Source organism: Mirounga angustirostris, unplaced genomic scaffold (genome assembly GCF_029215605.1).
Source record: "Mirounga angustirostris isolate CCGP_5_RB_7025 unplaced genomic scaffold, mMirAng1.0.hap1 SCAF_5, whole genome shotgun sequence".
In the NCBI taxonomy this organism is placed as follows: Eukaryota; Metazoa; Chordata; class Mammalia; order Carnivora; family Phocidae; genus Mirounga; species Mirounga angustirostris.
Genome location: NW_026991713.1, coordinates 161997227 through 162017326, shown reverse-complemented (window position 1 = coordinate 162017326; position 20100 = coordinate 161997227). Strand labels below are relative to the sequence as shown.

General features: G+C 47.7%; 1 protein-coding gene across 14 annotated transcripts in view; it reads right to left on the bottom strand.

Moving 5' to 3' along the window:
• Positions 1-20100, bottom strand: part of KATNIP (katanin interacting protein) — a 184139-nt gene that overhangs the window by 151345 nt on the left and 12694 nt on the right. For 12 of the 14 annotated variants that reach the window (XR_010411933.1, XR_010411934.1, XR_010411935.1 and 9 more), the window contains exon 2: positions 13461-13516. The exons of 1 other annotated variant lie outside the window; for it this stretch is intronic. Coding sequence is in view for 7 of the 13 variants with exons in the window: in XM_054507570.2 (XP_054363545.2) it covers positions 13461-13516 (56 nt within the window). In the remaining 6 variants the exon portion in view is untranslated. Of the gene's footprint in view, positions 1-13337; positions 13400-13460; positions 13517-20100 lie in introns of those variants that run through there. One more of the 14 variants, XM_064592889.1, reaches the window with a different exon arrangement.

Genomic DNA, 20100 nt, shown 5'->3' with positions numbered 1-20100 from the left:
TTTTTTTTTTTTTTTTTTAAGATTTTATTTATTTATTTGAGAGGGAAAGAAAGAGAGAGTGCAAGCGAGAGCACAAGAGCAGGGGGAGGGAAAAGCAGGCTTCCCGCTGAGCAGGGAGCCCCATGTGGGGCTCAATCCCAAGATGCTGGGATCATGACCTGAACCAAAGGCAGACACTTATCCAACTGAGCCACCCAGGCGTCCCTACACTGCAGGGTCTTTTAATGAAGTAATATAGTCCTTCTTCTGTTAAAGCTAGATTGAAGGGTTTGTTTTTTGTTTTTAAATGGAGTCCTAGGTAATGTAAATACTTACCCTGCAGACTTGTTATAAGAAACAAAAGTAAGGGCGCCTGGGTGGCTCAGTTGGTTAAGCGACTGCCTTCGGCTCAGGTCATGATCCTCGAGTCCTGGGATCGAGTCCCGCATCGGGCTCCCAGCTCGGCGGGGAGCCTGCTTCTCCCTCGGACCCTATCCCCTCTCATGCTGTTTCTCTCTCTCTCTCTCAAATAAATAAATAAATAAAATCTTTAAAAAAAAAAAAAAGAAACAAAAGTAATATATGAAAAGCGCTTACCTCAGTGCCTGGCCTGTGGCAAACAAGACCGGGTACGTGGTTGCTAATATTATTATTATAATCAAGCCACAAGGACATACGATTACAGGAACTGGACAAATTAATCAACTTTGCGCAGTCATCTAAATTACTCTTCCCCTGAAGGGTGGCATGCCATGGGGTTTTGTCCTTGGTCCTGTCCCAAGCTATCATTTTATCAATGGCTAGATCTGGCCGTGGAAGGCTGCTTATGCAGTCTGCAGATGACATTCAGATGGGAGGAACACGGAATAAGCTGGATGACAGAATCTGCATTCAGATCAATTTCTACAGGCTAGAGATCGAGAACAGCTTGACAGAGTGCATCACGGCCAAGGTAAAGTCCTGTACAAGGAGAGGAACGGGGAGAGAAGTCTGGCTGGAGGCAAGTTCATGAGACAAAGACGGAGCTTCTCGCTAATGTGCTCGGTATGAGCTAACAGTGTGGTGTGGTTGCCAGAAACTACCACCCCCACAGCACACGCTACGTGTTAGAAATTCAGCAGAGGGCACCTGGGTGGCTCAGTTGGTTAAGCGACGGCCTTCGGCTCAGGTCATGATCCTGGAGTCCTGGGATCGAGTCCCGCATCGGGCTCCCTGCTCAGCGGGGAGTCTGCTTCTCCCTCTGACCCTCCCCCCTCTCATGCTCTCTCTATCTCATTCTCTCTCTCAAATAAATAAAATCTTAAAAAAAAAAAAAAAAGAACTCCAGGGGCGCCTGGGTGGCTCAGTTGGTTAAGCGACTGCCTTCGGCTCAGGTCATGATCCTGGAGTCCCGGGATCAAGTCCCACATCGGGCTCCCTGCTCAGCGGGGAGCCTGCTTCTCCCTCTGACCCTCCCCCCTCTCATGTGCTCTCTCATTCTCTCTCTCTCAAATAAATAAATAAAATCTTTAGGAAAAAAAAAAAAAAGAAATTCATCAGAATAAGAGGAAGGGAAACAACATGTTTGGGCACCTACTGTGTGCCAGGCCCCACATTAAACTCTTGATGTACTGTTTTAGTTTAGTCTCATGAACCTGGGAGGTGGGTATTATGATCATTATTCCCATTCGACAGGTGGGGAGGCGGAGGCTTAGAGAAGTGAATGGACTTGACCAATGGAGTAGAGAGCAGAGTTAGTATCTGAACCCAGTTCTTATTAGGAAGTGCACGCCATCTCTATATTCTACATGGATCAGTTCATAGTTGGAATGTTCGGTTTGGTTCCAACATAGTGTATTTTTAGAGAAAGATGAACTTGTTCAGATGAAGGTGACCAGGAAGGTGAAAGCTGTAACAAGGAGTCACCTTGAGGTTGAATCGAGTTGGGAAGACCGAGGGCAAGTACACACATCAGCCTCTCCTGCCCAAGCCCACAGAAATGCCCCCATTTAAAGACCATAAGAGCATGGGAAAATAAGGAGAGGTCCTTCTGGCAGATTAAAAATGTCGAGATATTCCTAAGAAAGGGATGGCAGACAGAACTGGATTAATGAAAAGAAACATGGGCCAAATCCGAAGCTAGGAAAGCCTGGTATAAAAGGGGAAGGGAGTCGTGAGCTGTTCCAAACCAGGAGGCGACATGTTCTCCAGGGAGAGGAGAGGGACTGAAGTCGGAGTTCAAGGACAGGGATTGCAAACTCCTGTGGGGGCACTAACAGGTAGCTCTTTGGTCCACCTAGCTTGGAGGATCTGTGACTGTGGGTCTCTGGGATAGAAAAGCAGGACATATCCAGGAGGAAAAGGAAGATCCTGTGCTCAGAAGACAAACTATTAGCACCTCACTTCTTGTAGCAAGTTCCGCACCTCTGACTTGATCACTGGCAGCTAAAAAGAAATGCATCCAGGGGCACCTGGGTGGCTCAGCCAGTTGAGCGTCTGACTCTTGATTTTGGCTCAGGTCATGATCTTAGGATTGTGAGATCGAAGCCCTGCATCAGGCTCTGCGCTTAGCGTGGAGTCTGCTTGAGATTCTCTCTCTCCCTCTGTCCCTCCCCCACAACTCGCTCACTCTCTCTCAAAAAAAAAAAGAACTGCATCCACAGAGAAGAAAACGGGAGCTCACAGAACACAGAAGAAGCACATATTCACAAATCACCAAACGTTCCAGGAAAACTCACGCCATCAAAGAGAGGGGCCAACTCAATTAACAGAAGAACCGACAACCAAAGCCTAGGGATAATGATGCAAATAGAGACATTTTAAGTATATTTAATATTCTTAGAGGGATAAAGGGGGACACTGTCTCCATCAGACAAGAATAACCTAGAATGGAGAAGAATTAATTAGAAATCATGAGTGAAAGATTTAATCATCAAAATAAAGATCAAAAGACAGTGAAGAGCAACCTAGATACAGATACAGAGAAAATCACTCAGCTGGAAGATCAGGGAGAGGCATTTACCCAAAACGCAGGATTAAGGACAAAGAATACTGGCAAAAATATAAAAGGCTGTTAATACCCACTATTGGTAAGGTTGCAGGCATTCTCAAATATTTTTGGTAGGAATGTGAATTAGGTTTTTCTTATGAGGGTATTTCCAGATTTCTTGCTACTGGAGCCAAACAAATCTCTGCTGTTAAGCCAAGGGTTAGCCAATTACAGCCTATAGGCGAATCTGGCCTGTCACCTATCATTGTAAATAAAGTTTTATCAGACACAGCCACACCCCTTCATTTGCATATTGAATATGGCTTCCTTTGGGTTACAATGACAGAGCTGAGTAGTTGTGCCAGGGACAGTGTAGCTTATGAGGCCCAAAACACGTATTATCTGACCTTTTACAGAAAAAGCTTCCTGACCCCTAATTCAAGCCCTTATTAGTTGGGTTTTCTGTTACGTGCAGCCAAATACCTCCCAATGGAAACAATGAATAGAATTGTACAAATAGAATGAGGTCTAGAAAGATGAACATTCCACTGAGAGCTGGTTATTTCCAGGGAGAAGAATGAGATTGGGGTAAATTTCAAGGGGAATTTTTATTCAATGCCTAAAGTTGTAATTTTTTAAGTGACAACAATGAACTCAAATTATTTTGCAATTTAATTTTTGTAATAAAAGAACAACTGAATGTCTATACCACAGCAATAAAGAATAAACTACTGATAACTTAAAGACAGATGAATCTCACAAATATGTGGGGTTTTTTTAAGATTTATTTTAGAGAGAGAGAGAGAGAGCAGGGGGAGGAACAGATAGAGAGAGAATATTAAGCAGACTCTGTACTGAGCACAGAGCCCAACGTGGGGCTCAATCTCAAGACCCTGAGATCATGACATGAGCCAAAACCAGGAGTAGGACATTTAACCCACTGCGCCACCCGGGCACCCCTCTCACAAATATGTTTAAAAGAAAACTGGGGCACCTGGGTGGCTCAGTTGCTTAAGCATCGGCATTTGGCGCAGGTCATGATCCCAGAGTCCTGGGATCGAGTCCCACACTGGGTTCCCTGCTCAGCAGGGAGTCTGCTTCTCCCTCTCCCTATGCCCCCACCCGCCTCCCCACTCGTGCGTGCTCTCTCTCTCTCAAATAAATAAACAAAATCTTAAAAAAAAAAAAGAAAACCAAAAAGACATAAGTGTTTACTCTGTGATTCCATTTATATGAAGTTAAATACAGGCAAAACTTACTTAAAATCATGACCTGAGCCACAATCAAGAATCGGCTGCTTAACTGACGGAGCCACCCAGGCGCCCTGGAAGGTAGGCATTTCTAATTGTCCCATAGCATGATCCTAATCCTGACATATGGGTAGTTGTGCACAAAAAAAGCCAGAAGGAAACATGAAAGCAAGTGAGCATCATGATCTAGGTGGTAGGATAATGACAGATTGGTGTACCTTTCCGTATTTTCTAATTTCTCAACAGTCAGCATCCATTAGTTCTGGAATCAGAAAGAGATGAAAAATGTCTAATGTGGGCCCCAGCCAGGTGGATGCCTGCAGGTGTGGATGGACCAGCCCCACCTCCGGCGCTCTCCATGCTGGTGGCACAGCTGGACAGGACGCCCCAGGGGGGACACACACCTGAACAGCACGTGCAGCTATGGTTCCAACTACTTCACATGCACTGTTCTCTACTTCTCTCGACAACCCCATGCGGAGGTACACCACTTCCACTGCCATTCTGCAGATGGGGAAACCGAGGCATAGAAATATATAATGGAAGCATATAACTTGCCAAAGGCCACACAGCTAGAGCCAGGATGCAAGCGCCGACAGTCTGGGCTAGACCCCTGCCCTGTCCTTGACCACCCTAGCCATTCCATCTCTCTTGCGCCAACCATCTTCCAGGGTATCAACAAAGTATGAGCAACCCAAAGAATATCTTTTTGAAAGCACTTAGGTTTCTATATCAGAAAAAGAAACAGAAAGGAAGTGGAGGACTTCAATGAATGTCCTTATATTTGCTTCACAATTTTGTGCTGAATCATATAGTGGGGGCAGGGAGGGGCACATACTCTCTTCATCGGCCTCGGGTTGGAATCCAGCGGTCATTAACTGCACTTGGAGACGCAGGGAGTGAGTATCAGACCATCTCGGCTTGGCATGATCTGGCTGTCATTGCCCCTGCCTCCCTATTCACCTGCCCAGTCCTGTGGGCCCAGGAGGATGGATGTGGTCCTCCGGGGTAATTCTGAACCGGCAGTAGGGTCCATGGGGAGAAGAGGGAAAGTGGCCTCTAGGAGAGCCAGTCGGCGACCTGAGTGGGGCTGGGCTTCATGTGTTCATCTCTCTCTACCTCACTGAGTCCTCAGACTGGGGAGGAAGGACCGAAGATGCCCATTTTATAGATCAAGAAACTGATCCTGGCTCTTGGGGCTTTGCTTCCAAGATGGCCAGGGAAAGGCCGCACCACGCGCAGCCTATTTGCTATGCCAACAGCACCCAGTGCGTGCCCCTGGACAAGGACATTAAGAAATCTGTCATTTGCAACACAGCAGAGGCCACAGCCATCAGGGACACTTCCAAAGTGAGTGTTTTGGGCGCCTACGTGCTTCCCACTTCCCACAGTGTGCACAACGTGGAGTATCGGCACGGTCCCGTGCTCGCTGTGGGGACTGGGCAGCTTGCCTCCTTGCTGGGAGCCCGGGGCCCTCACTTGCAAGATGAGGATAATGTTGCTCACCTCACGGGGTCCCGTGAGGATTTGACAACTGCACTATTGTCAGCCTCACCGTCCCCACTGCAAGGTGGCCGTGTGCTGGACGGCTGTTGCCCTCTGCCTGCTCACTGTCTACCCTGCCCCCCCTTCTTCTGGGAACAGGATCCTGATTCTCCTTTGGGCAAATACCCCTTCCTCAGCATGTGCTTCACATGGGGTCCACCCCCTCCCCAGCCCTGTCCCCGGGGTGCCATAAAACCCTGGGCTGGCCCTAGGTCTCAAACTGCTCTTTGGCTGCAGTTGCTGAGAGAATTATAATAATGACAGGGAGGAAAGGACAGGAAGAAGCACCTGTCCCTTTCTCAGGGCTTACCACATGCCGGGCACTGCTCAGAGCATCCCTGATGATGTGATGAGGTGGGCGCCGCTAGCATCCCCATTCTACATATGAAGAAACTGAGGCCCACGGGCAGATACACACTTGGTAAGTGAAGAGCTTGGATTCAACCCCAGGGATTCTGGCTCCAGCACCTGTGCCTCCCCCCGATGTGTCCTCCCGCCTCTATGCAGCGAGCCAGGGGCGGCTGGCGGCCAGCTTGCTCTGAGATGGAACAGCCTGCTGGGGGAGCGGGGATTGTCATGGACGAGTCTAGAGGGACGGAGGGAGAGCGCCTGCATCCAGCCACGCCTGGTGTGGTCCACCCCTGAACTTTTCAGCTAGGGGAGGCAACTCATTCCCTTTCTGGCTGAAGCTGGTTTGGGGAGGGCTCCCGTCGCCTGAACAGAATCTGAGAGACAGCCTGTGAACCCTAAGGAAGCAGACATCACACAACCAAAGGCTCTTATCAGACCTGGGGGACACAGAGGAAATGGAGGCCCAGCGAGGGGACAGTAAGTGTGCCCACGGTCAGCCGTTGTGGCTGGAGCCCATGTGGCCTGGCACTGTCATGGCCTCTGTCCTGTTCTTCCAGAAGTGTCCACAGACTGAAGGGAGAGTTCGCGCGCTTCATGGGCCCTTTCCCCCCAGCAGACAGGCCTTTCAAAAGGCATTCGCAGGAAGCTCCTTCTCTTAACACAGTATCATTCTCGTTTCTAACCACATTCTGTATTCTACAAAGTGAATTTGGGGGTGGGGAGCTAGAGGGAGACACTTTCAAGGCAATTTCATGCCTCAGATCTGGAAATAGAGAAAACTTTGATGAAGCTCTGGTGAAGGGCACATTGTTTATCCAAAACAGACCTGGGAAAGGGAAGCTGTCAACATTATCTCTTTCTGGTCACAAATTGCGGCTCTTTGATGGGTTTTTCCTAGAGTTTAATCTTGTGCTGGAAGCTAAGCTGATACCAGGAAGATTTCTGACGCGTCAATCTCCTTCCTGGCATTTTATCAGAAATTGATTCTCTTTGCTTTCCGAGGCTCGCGTCTTGGCCCTGCTGTCAAACGTAGGTTATGGACACCATGTCTGTAGACACGTCTCCTGGGCTCCCGGCCTGACTGCGGGGGTCTCAGAGTAGGCTGGCCATCTGGTGCAATGAGTTTCCATCGCCCCAAGGGGGTGAGGAACACCAGCCCAATTGTGGCCTGTTTTTCCATGGCAGGGCCTCTCATCCACCTCTGACTCTGAAGGGATTAGCCTTCTAAACAGGTGACTTTGCCCCTGCCAGTCCTAAATTATAGCACACAACATTTACCGAGCTCCTAATAGGTGCCAGGCACCCTTGCAAGCACTTTATACATATGAAATCACTGAATTCTTCCCACGACCGTCTGAGGCAGGCTCTCTACGATCCCTACTCTTTAGAAGAAGAGGTCGAGTTGCAGGCAGGATAGGCAACTGGCGTGAGGGATGGGGGGTAGGCTAGGAATCCAGGCTGTTTGCTTCCGGCGTTCCCAGGCTCCACTACTTTGCTAAGTGGCTCAAACCCCGCCACATGACTTGCTTGCCCTGGAGCGATCAGAGGTTGTCAGTGTCACGAGGGCCCCCCCCCTTCCCCCCCCCCCCCGCTCCAAATTCTCGGAGCTGCAGAGACCAAGACCTCAAGGGGCCGAAAGACTGACAATCATAACTTCGCAACTGGGAATGCACTTGGCAATTGGATGGAAAATGGATTTAGTCCTTCTCTGCCCAGAAACATGAACTAAAAAGCTTTCATTACGGGAAAAGTGGATTTAGAATGTCAGCTGTCATATCAGACAGGCTCTTGTAATATAGAACTATCAGCCTGCATTGTCTCCCCACCCCTTCTTTCTTCTTTTTTTTTGGTTATTTTTTAAATTTTTATTTCTTTACTTAAAAAAATTTTTTTTTTTTAATTTTTAAACAAAGGGATTGAGATCTGTAAATATGGAAGGGCCAGCACCCCATTCCCCAGTAGGCTGAAGGGGCAAGAAGGCTGGGATCTGAAATGAGGAAGGCAAAGGGTCTGTTCACTGCATGACAGTAGGGTCTGAAACTTACAGGTCACCAGTCCCACTGGTGCTCCTGCAACCAGCCAAGCAAGGTGCTCTGAGCCAAGGGCCCGGGGAAAGACGGCTTTTAGAAATCGAGGTGCTAGACGTGCCTCCAAATCCTTCTCAGGACAGCTGCCCTGCTCCTTACTCCCTTTCTAGTGGACTAGAGAGCATACAGGGGCGGCCACTGAATGGTCCTGGTGTGGGCAGCCACACTCCAATGTGGCCAGCATGCTACAAGGTGGCCTGGAACAAAAGCTCTGCCTCTCTCATGCTGTTGGGAGACAAAATGGAAATGTCCGTTTTTAAAAAAGCTCATACCCTTTGTGCCAGTCATCCCACTTTGGAATTTAACCTTTGGCTACTCCGTGCGTGCACACAAAGACGTCTGCTCTAGGGTATTCTTTAAAGTGTGCTTATGGTAGCAAATTCTCTTAACAGCCTAGAGAGTTGTCAACCACGAATGGTAACATATCTATGGGTGGGTCCACCCTCCCTTACATGCATTTATTTGCTATCAAAACCTGATCTGAACTGACATGAAACTTACAGCCTTTGTCTATCCTACTTAGTATGAATATTCATACTTCCCTGCAGGTATGTTAATGTGTTTGATTATAGGGTGTTGTCCCAGGCCATAGTGGGACGGGATTACTTTCTAAATTCTAAAACAGTGAAACACATTTGGCCCCAAAAGTTTTCAAAGAAAGGACCATGTTTCTGTGCATTCACAGTAGAGCACTATGCAGCCATAAAGAGGAATGGATGAGATCTGTGCACATGTTCTGCTATGGAATGCTCTCCAAGACATGTTATTAAGTGAAAAAAAAAAAAAATCCAAGAAAAAAGCATCATGTGTCACTGTGCTATCACGGGGACAGAGAAGGACAGATAAGCTCTGCACAGTTGCATGTCTATGGAAGATTTCTTGAAGGACACACAAGCCATTGCTTACTGTGGTTGCTTCTTGGGAGGGCATCTGGGGCGCTGATATCAAGAGCACTGTGTCCCCTAAATACCCTTGGTATCGACTACCAGGTCAATCAGACTCTCTTTCTGCGTCTGAACTGGGAGAAGGAAAGGGAGGGAAGAGCAGGACAATGACAAGGTGCATAGACCAGAAAGGAGTGGTGGCATGTCCTCGGCAAGGGGCCTGCCACAATGTGGTTGCTGACACCTGTCTGCTACTGAGAAGGTGTGTGTGGAGGGCAAAGATGGCAGAGTGAAGGGCCCCCAAACACCAGACATGGTACAGAGAGGGTCATCCGGCTTCCCCCATCTCTGGAGGTAGCTGGAATCTTGGACTCCCTCCTTCGCTGTGTTCTCCTGAAATCCGGTTCCTCCTGGGCGTGGCAAAGATGGAAGGAGTCTCCTGTCTTTGCACTGAAAGGCTTTGCTTAATAGCAGGAAGTGCTCATGTGCACGCGCGTGTGCACGTGCGCTTGGGGACGCGTGCTTGTACGTGCATGCAAAGGGAAAGCTTAACGTTTTCTAGATGGTTCAGTTAAATGACTTTTGCAGTCCTTTACAAAGTGAGCTCAGCAGATGAGCGTGCTGTTAAGAGCATTTTTCAGAATCTCTGATCAGCTGCAGAAGAAGGCAGTCTATTATCACAGGAGCCTCTCAGACTGGTTCAGAGTAGGGGTGCTGGATCTAGCCTGCCTGGGGCCCACCTGCCTGGGGGCACACAGCCAGGAGACTGGAAGGATGGAATCAGCCCAAAGTCCAGCTGGAGTAAGGGAGACCCCTTCAGTAAGAAGTACAACTGTGCGCCTTCTCTGTCCAAGGACATGAACACCTCTCTGTTAAATATTAGACATGCTAAGAAATGATTAAAATAATGTAACAACTAACATTTATGGAATGCTTACTACGGGTCTGGCACTGTGCAGAGTCACTTTAACACATTATTGCCTAGTAAACAAAAATCTCAAAAGGCGGCGAGAGGGGTCAAAAGAATCGTCCAAGGTCATATGGCCGGGATCTGAGGCAGAAGGAGTACACTGTGGGTACTAATTCAGTGTCTTGGGGCCCCACAGTGCCATGGGTGATAGGATGGACGCTGGCGGGCTGATGAATAAAGATTTTTTTCCACCTTTGTGGTTTTCTTCTTTACTTTTTAAACACTGTGTGATAAATTTACTTCCTAATGATTTTTGAGTAAACTACAATGACCACAATTTCAAAATCATTAATAATTCATGACCAAGGGCCATAAACACTATATAATCTCCACAGGCAGAAACAATGAATACTTGTTAGAGACAAGGCCGAGAATATTTTTACCAGCTAAGCAGAAAGTATCTACCGTCTTCAAGCTAACCAAGAAACACATGTTTCAGAAAGGACTGTAGCCCTTCCAAAGCCTCGGTTCAGGCTGCCTCTTGCAGGGAGCCTGCTCTCCCTCCTGCGGCACCTGCTGGGGGTTCATCTGTGTCTGTGGGAGGCTTGAGAACAGGGGTGCCCCGGGGCCATGCAGGCATGCAGTGCTCAGGGAAGGACCTGAGCTGAGAGCCAGGGGTTACTTAATACGGACCAGGCACTGGCTCTCACCTGTGGCTGAGGGGGGCGGGGGGGGCAGGGGGGAGGTTATAAAATTTGGAAGCCTGGGTCCTACCCCCAGAGATTCTGATATAACTGGTTTGGAAAAAGGCCTAAACTCTGGGGTATTTAAAAAGCTCTGGGGTGATTCTAATGTGCAGCAATGTTTGTGACCACTGACACAAAGCCCTCGGCAAGGGGCCTGCCACAATGTGGTTGCTGACACCTGTCTGCTACCGAGCAGGTGTGTGTGGAGGGCAAAGATGGCAGAGTGGAGGGCCCCCAAACACCAGCCATTGCCCAGTGTTGCCTTATGGGAATAAGGCTCTGCTGTCATTCTCCATTTTATCAACGAAGCCAGAAGTGTGCGTTTTTTATGTGAAAATTGTAAATGTGGACAGCTAATTTTTGAAAAATGGAATAGGGTCTGGGCCAAATAAAACACATCTTTGGGCTGAATTTGGCCTGGCGAGCTCACTGCGAACAGCCTCCCCTCCTCCCTTTGCCATGCTGGCCCATGACCACACAGAGAACGACACAGTCCCAACCCAGGAAGGAAACAGCCCATTCACCTGCCCCGATGTGAGTAGGCCCATGTCACCTCACCACCAAAACAACATGACGTGCTTGTCTGCCTGTTCCAACCAGCTTGTCTCCTTGCCTTTCATAGTGACAAGAGTCTGATCTCTACCTGGCATTCTGTGTGAGGCACAGAGTGTCAGGAAGTGCAGATTTCACAGGTGATGGGGGAGGGGGGGAACGCGGAAGCAGGAAGTGGGCAGGAAAAGCATGTTCTAATAGATCAAGATGAGCATCCTGGCACCTTGCTAGTCATTTCTTTCTCTTGTTTCTCTAACCAAACAAAAGCCCTGTTAAGAGAGTCAGCACCCTCTTTTTCAGCAAAGGCCTGAAACCATTTTAAATATCTTTCAGGGTAAAACTTAAGGTATTGTGATAAACATCTCACTTTGCAGAAAAAGAGTGATCTGAAATGCTCTCGGGCAACTGGCATGATGGGAGTAGCCAGGAAAGCAGCAATTAGGGAGTCCTGTTGCCAAGGAGAAAGAGAGAGGAGGAAACGAGCAACTCAACTAGTTACCTGCTGCCCTGCTTTGTCGATTCCCAGCAAATCTCTTAAGGTGGATAAATGTGATGATGTTACTCTGTGACCAAAAACCTCGGTTAGGTTGAAACAGTTCGTTCCTGGCTTTGGGTGGGGGGGGGAGGGCTGGTCCCCACCCTAGGTCACTTCACCGAGGGGGGCTGGGAGCCTGCGGGCCTGTGCTCACTCCTGTTCCGGCTCTTCTACCCTCCAAGTCCCTGCAAGGACTTTGTGGGAGATACGTGCACCTGCTCCTGCTTCCAGAAAAATGTTCCTACAGGAAGGAGTGACAGAATTCACCCTGGTTCAGTTTCTAGAATGCCCACCAGGGCTGACATTTAGATGTTTTCAGCAGCACCAAAGTCCCAGCCCTCATCCCAGGTAGGTTGCTTAAATAAGAAGGAAACCCATGCCGGCTGTTCTGGCTACAGCTGAGGAAGGAGACAAGAGGGGACAGGATGACAGCCACTGCAAAGCACCCACGGCCCTTTGTGGTCCAACCCCAACCTGCTTCAGTTGGCTGAGGGTGAGGCCAACTCGGAGGATGCAGCATGTAAGTGCTGATGAATTTCAGGATTGGTGGATACTTATGACGAGCCTCATGCCTTCACACCCTTGTACCCCTACACCCATCTGTGGTTACATAAGACTCAAATTCAAACTCCCGTGAGCTTGAGACTTGATCCAAGGGCCCTGCGGTAACCTCTGGGTCCTTGCTTCCACTTTGTACCCTACAGCTCAGGAATCTTGCAACCTTCCTTACTCATGTCTGACTTTGACCATGCTTTTTAACTTGGCCCGAAAAACTGCTGCTCATTCTTCAAGAGGCAGCCTGCATATCAGCTTTTCCGCATGCCTTTCTAGAGACCACTGGCAGAGTCAGGTAAGCCCTCTTCTGTATTGAAATTCCACTCTCTTTGCCCTTCTCACATGGCATTATAATGACCCCGCTGCACATCCCTTCCATCTAGAGTGCGCACACCGTGAGATCAGGGCTGTGTCTCTCTCATCCCTTCTGCCAGGCACAGAGCAGGTGGGCTCAGTGTGGCAGGTCTCAAGAATGGCCACAAGTATTTGTAGCTTTCCCATGCAGAGGTGAGGCCTATTTCCCCACCCCTTCAATCTGGCCTGACCTTGTGACTTGCTTTAAAGAAAACCAAGTTGGCAGAAGGGACACCATGCTGGTTCTGAGCCCAGGGCTCAAGAGGTGCTGCAGCTTCCACTCTTCATGCTCTTGACCCCCTGAACCCCCAGAAGAACAAAGCTGGCTGGCTTGCTGGTGGATGAGAAAGCACTGAAAGAGAGCCAAAGCACACTACTGGTACTCAGCCGTCCCCAAGGTGACACAGTGCTCACTGCAAAGGCAGAAGTGAGTCCAGCTGAAATCAACAGAACTGCCGAGCCCAAACTGTCAACCCACAGAATCATGAACTAAATGCACCGATGTTGTGTGACATCCCTGAAATGTGGGTTTCATTTGTTACACAAAGTTAACTGATACACTTCGTAAGAGGTTGTTACTACCAGTGACACTTTGATTGAGAACTCGAGGTGCCCACTAACCTTTGGTCCGGGATTCAAGCTGGAGACTCCGAAACAAGTAGGAGATCCAGGAATACTTATTCACCAGCAGGCTCCCTTCAAACAGAGTTGCCTCCCACCCACCCTCACCAGTGACACATTTACCTCCTTTTTCTCCCGTGAGCATGACCGGCCTCTGTCAGCCTTTCGCAGGGTCTGACCTGTAGCAGTTCAAAAGCAGAACCAGAGATTAAGGCTATTTTAAAACAGCTAGTTTATCACCGCAAAAGCTTTTTATTTGCAAACTGAATAGACGGGACCAATCATAATCAAATGATTTTTTTTTTAAGATTTTATTTATTTATTCATGAGAGACAGAGAGAGAGAGAGAAGCAGGCTCCCAAGGAGCAGGGAGTCCGATGCGCGACTCGATCCCAGGACTCTGAGATCATGACCTGAGCCGAAGGCAGACGCTTAACCATCTGAGCCACCCAGGCGCCCCCATAATCAAATGATTTTAAGAAAATGTAGCCTATTATTATAGTGGGAAAATGGCATACTCTTGAAATAGACCAACGAAAAGGAAATGGTAATTCACACACTCACGTTATTTGACTGTAATGAACAAAGCCTCAGCTCCTTAATCTGGAACATTATCTGCACTCTGCAAGGGCCGACAGTAGATTTCCCAGTCGAATTACATTTTTATTAAATTGTTCGGAATTATATAAAATGCCTTCCACAAAAATGCCTTCCACTGTGCGCATACACATAACCATTGATGAGTGCACACCAATGTGCTTCACCAAACCCCCAAACTCACCACTGAGGTGATGGTACAGATGTGAATTAGCAGTAATCACCCACATTTCCCATATAACGGGCAATTTCAGAGAGAATGTTGATTTTCTTAGAACACCAAAGACTAGCATTTGAAAGTATGCATAAATTCAAGAGCTCAACATCATAAGGTTTAAATATGCTGTTCCAAATGCACTTTCCACAACTTTTATGGAAGTGTCCATTTCAAAAGGATTCCTTGGTGGAAAATTAATGGATTGCCTTTAAATGGGAATGCCATAAAATGGGAACCTCTGTGCAGTGTCCATGTGTCTTCCAAATTATCCAGCTTTACTCTCAGGTGGCTGTGTGTGAGAAAATCAGTACCACATGTCCCATTAGCCAAGAATACTCCAAAGCAGGAGCAAAAAGACAGCGATGACTTATTGAGAGGCAAGACGTAGGGACTGAGTCTCAGAGGAAAGATGTTTGTCTCTGGATGTGGCCACTTCCAGTAGGTCTACACAGGTGTGGGGGGTGGGGGGTGGGGGACCTCATAGCCGGTGATGAAGCGCAAGTCACTCTTTCCAAGAGAGTGAGAATAAGGGGAAGAGCGAAGGTCTGAAGATGAACCTCTGGCAATGGCCAGAATTTGGGGCCAATATTAATAAAGACTTTGGAAAAGAGGCAGCTGGAGAATTTATAGGAGACCCTGGATTATGCAGTATCATGGATGGTAGACGTCTTTTGGGTTATCTGCTCAGCTCATAAGGACACCCTAAACTGCCTCCTTCTCTCTCTCTCTCCTCCCTGTCCTCAGAGGGGAGCTCCAAGATGATATAGGACCCCAGCCTCAGTATGGTGCACTGGGGATGGACGCCTGACCCCACCACAGTCAATCAGAATCCCAGCTCCAGGAATTGAAATTGGTTTGGATAGACAAAGAAGAAAGAGGGCCGGAGCAGGGCTATCTCCATGTACGAACTTTGATGCAGTCAGAAGCCACCTGCCTCGGGGGACAGACTACCAGAGAATGCCAAGGCAGAACAAAGTGATCTGAAACTGACTACGTACCTGCCCTTGTGTTCCACAGACACTCACTTAACTGAGTACCACTGAGGTGCTGGATGCCAACAGTGGGGGGAGGCTGTGTGTGTGTGCGCGGACGGGGGATATATGAAAACGCTCTGTACTTCCTACCCAACTTTGCTATGGACCTAAAATTGCTCTAAAAAATAAGGTTTATTCATTTAAAAAATTAAGAAAAAGGCCCAGAATTAAGGATCAGGGGATCTGGGTTTTTGGGCCCATTTTATCCCAACCTCCTGACCCCTGATGCTCTGGAGGGAGGAACCAGCGTGGACAGCTCCCAGAAACCTTTGACCGCCCCTGCACTAGCTGTCAGTCGAGGGACTCACTATGGAGAGGATGACATGCCAGGTCGTAGGCCACACAGGGCAGAGCCGAGAGCCAGGAGATTGGCCTAGAGCTGGAAGGGGACAGGGAGGGTTGGAGACCAGGGGTCAGACCAGAGTGTTCTACCAACAGAAGCAAGTGTCGAGGCAAGTTAAGATGCCAGCAGGGAAACAGGCCCAGAACAAAGCCAGAGAGCAGAAAGGAAGCAGAGCTAGTCCAGGGGCAAGCACGGCAGTCCCCAGGGTCTGGCTGCAGCCCTTCTAGTGTTGGGCAGACACACGCTTAGGGGCCTGGTCCAGTGGACAGCGGACCAGTTACGGGATCTTGGATAAGTCACAGGATACCACAGGATCCTTCTGGGCCATATTTTCTTCCCTTTTTTTTTTTTAATTTTAAATGAGAGGCTGAATCACCTCTGGGGTTGCTTTTCATCTCTAAAATTCTGTTCCACCAACAGAGAACAGTAAGAAAAACATTAAGGTGGGCCATAAAAGCAACACATTAATATAAAGAACACAGAACTTAACTACTGAAATTTGAAAGCAAATCTCTCTACTGGAGTTCATTAGAAGCTGCTTATTCATTAAATTGGAAAATAATTTGCTTATTTTCCAATGAAGATAATTCGCTCTGATTATGTACACTTGTAATCTAACGCCCCGTCCTCACACCACTGAGCCCCTCTCTCCTCTGGGCAGCTCCACGTGGAGGCTGCTCCTTCTTGCCAAGGACAGAAAGAACGAGATTACACTGGACCTGTCTACTGCACTCAGCATCTCTAAGTATCTTCTTACTTATATCTCGTTGTATTCTCACGACACTCAGGGAGGGAGGTGGAAGATGGTGACACTAATATCAATAGATGATGCTTGCAAAATTGAGGGGGTGTTCCCCTGCATTTTGCAAGGTGACCTGTCAGTTTCAGCCCTGAGACGATAAATAAGGCCAAATGTAAATGATACATGTGTAACTCACATTATAAAACAGACGTGTGCCTGGGAAACAGGAAAAAAAAACCAAAAACGAAAAAGACATGAATGCATATATTCTCCCACTTAGGACATCAGAGATTTTATCCACGCTTTCGATTCATTTTTGATGGTTAGAAGATTCTGACACTTTGGTTTTACTTTGCTCTAGATGCAGCTCATAATATTCAGAGCTACCATTCAGAAGGGAGGTGCGTCTTCCTTGGATGTCAGCTTCTGAAACCACCAGGCAAGGGAAAATCAGCATCAGAATGACCCTTAAAAGAGCCTAAGCCTCCTGTGAAGTACAGTCCACAGGACACAGCCTTTTCTATCCATTGCTGTAGTCTACTGCACGTGTGAAATATTTGGTGCATATAGACATGTACGGTACATGATAAAAATACATATGCATAATATCGTTTTGCAGTATTTCTAACTAAATTATTCACATGGTAATTACTCCCTCTGTTTTTCCTATAGGGTAGAAGGAGAGTGGGAGGGGGGAGGGTGAGAACCGGGCACCAAGTTCATGAATGTTAAAGTTTGGGGGACACAGCTCCACTGAACTGGACACCTACTCTGTGCCATGATCAATGCACAGGCTTGATCTCCTGCATCCTCACAACCACTGCTGTGGGGCAGGGGTCAATAAACTTGTCCTGGAAAGGGCCAGGGAGTAAATATTTTTTTTTTAAAGATTTTATTTATTTATTGGAGAGAGAGTGAAAGCAAGAGAGATCACAGAGGGAGACGGAGGAGCAAACTCGCCGCTGAGCGGAGAGCCCGATGCGGGGCTGGATCCCAGGACCCTGAAATCATGACCTGAGCCAAAGGCAGACACTTAACCTACTGAGCCACCCAGGTGCCCCTGAGAGTAAGTATTTTTTACCGTACAGGCCGTAAGTTCATAAAATCATAAAGTCTCTGGTGCAACTACTCGACTCTGCCATTGTGGTGCGAGAGCAGTGCTAGACTGTATGTAAACAAATGGGTACTGCTGTGTTCCAATAAAACTTTATTCACAAACACAGGCGGCAGGCTGGGGTTCGCTCCCAGGCTGTAGTCTGCTGACCCTTGCTCTAGATGGACAGTACTATCCCCTTGGTACCAACCAAGGAAGAAATGAGAAACAAACTTTGAGGGGATGAATGAGCTGCTTTTTCGAGGTCACAAAAATGTAGCTTGTAAGTGACAGGCTGTTCTTAATGACTATCGTCACTAACATCCTCACCATCACAATCATATTAATCATTGTTACTACCATGTGAGCTCACCTTAAGTCAGGTTTACTCTGTGCCAGGCACTGAGCTCCAGGCTAAGTCCATGAATCAACCCATTTACTCCTCTCAGCTACCCAAGAAATACTATCCTGCTTGTCAGATGCGGTCACTGAGACCCAAAGAGGTTAGGAGGCTTGCCCCAAATTACCCAGCTAGTGAGTTGAGGAGCCTTGATCTGGATCTGAGCAGTCTGGCTCGGGAGCCTGCACTCCTAACCACCGGACCACACTGCTCCTCAGTCAGGGCATTAAAGACAAGTACAGAACACAAGAATAGACTGGGGAGGGAGTCTGATGTAAGCAATTCTTTCTGTGATGCAGCTTCATAATGTACTTTGGGTTCCTAGAGCAATTAGTAAGGGGGTTAGATGAAAATGATTTCCCAATGAACAAAGAAGACGGCGTTGCCAGCCAGCCGGGTAAATGCCGTAAGATGCCAAAAATGGTAAGGCAGGCTTAGCATTAGACACTCATTCCCATCTACTCAGGTGAAATGCTCAGCCTTGACAGGAAGGGTTGGGCTTTAGAGAATAAATCCAGTGGAAATCTTGCAGGCAGAGAGGGCCCATGTAGGGACCTCCCCACCACAAAGGAGCTTTGAACAAAGAACTTGTTTCTCTCCACTGGGGTGATGGTACCGCCATGAGGTTACAAAAATGAGCTTATTTCTTCCATTGTCCAAATAGGACTTATGTTGCTCTCATTTTAAATATCTATGGAATTTAATTTAAATGACAAATATCCCACTGAAATACCACTTAATCTCACTAATCGGACTGCCAAAAATGCGAGGTTTGACAACACAGTGTTGCCAAGAGCTAGGAAGCCAGCACTGGCGGGGGGGGGGGGGGGGAGTGGAGAACAACATGGTCCCTTTCGAAGGTATTTTGACAATATCCTCAAAAGCACAAGTGCATTTTCCTTTTGGGCTAGGAATAATACTTCCAAGGATCCACCACAAAGAATTACCTCCACAAAGAGGACACGCATGTACAAAGGTATTCCCTGTATCAAAACCTGCAATAGCAAATGTTGCAAATGACCCATAAGTCTATCAGTAGGGACTGGTTGAGTAAATACAGCAAATCCACACAATGGTACAGAATACTGTGAAGCTGGAAAAAAGAATAGGTGAGCTCCTTATATATAAGATAATCATGTTACTTGAAAAAAATCAACAGGCAGAAAGTGTATGTACTATGCAATCTTTTCTCCAACAAAAAGGAAAATAAGAATAAATACTCACGTTGGTTCTATTTGTATAAAGAACCACCCAGAGCTACGTGTACAAGGACAACAAATCACTGTTCCTTTCTATATGTTTTTATTTTTGAATGATGTATCTGGACCTATCTCCTTTTGAAAAAATGAAAAGAAACTTAAAATATTAAATGGCCAAAAGGCAGATTCAAATTTAAAAAAAAATACAATGGGAAATGCTGTAGACTGTTCCCATCAGGGAATCCAAGAAGGGGTAGTCTGCTGGAGGGAAATGGAGTAGCCTCTGGGAACCTTAGCACCCCAAAGCTTGCCGGAAAGACAACACGGTATCTTAGGAGCACAAACTGTTTTCTTTTAAGAGATCGATTGTAATGCGTGAGAGAGAAGAATGAAATGATGACAAAATAGGGTTTCTGGAAATTGGAACAATGGTTTCCAGGCTAAGCCAATTCGCTATTGGCAACCTGCTCCTTTATTTAAGGGCAAAGTTTTTATGAAATGGCCAGACAAGACGAGAAAGGAAAAAGGAAAAAGGAAGGAAGAGCAAGGAAAGGAAAACTGGGACCTGTGCAGACGGGCTGTCTGGAAATCGTGGTTTCCTCGTGCTTACTGAGCACCTACCCCGACAGCTTCTTCCCCAGGTGACAGCTCTCGGGCCCCCCTGTCATGCACAACAACAAAGCCATGTGGCTCAGAGAAGTAACCTGCCCAAGGTCAGAGCGGGGAAGGGGAAGAACTGGGTTCACAGTCAGTCTGGCTGCTAACCCAGTGTTCACTTCCCTGCTGCCTGCCAGCACCCCCTCGTGTCAAGTCCAGGAATGGGAACACCCCAACCCCACTGTCTGTACTACCCCACCCCCACAGGCCTTTAGCCCCATCCCAGCTTCCTGGACACCCCCCTACAGCCTTTGCAAAGACACCTGTGGCAGAGTAAGGTGGCAGGGTGGGGACAGAGCAGCCTGGGGAGCACCTGCCCAGCCCAAGGGGAATCGCTATTTGGTTTTGTTGTTATCGTTCTGTTTTTTGAGAGACAGAGAGAGTGCGCCAGAGCTGGGGGGCAGAGGCAGAGGGAGAGAGAGAGAGAATCTTAAGCAGGCTCCACACCCAGCACAGAGCCGGAAGTGGGGCTTGATCTCAC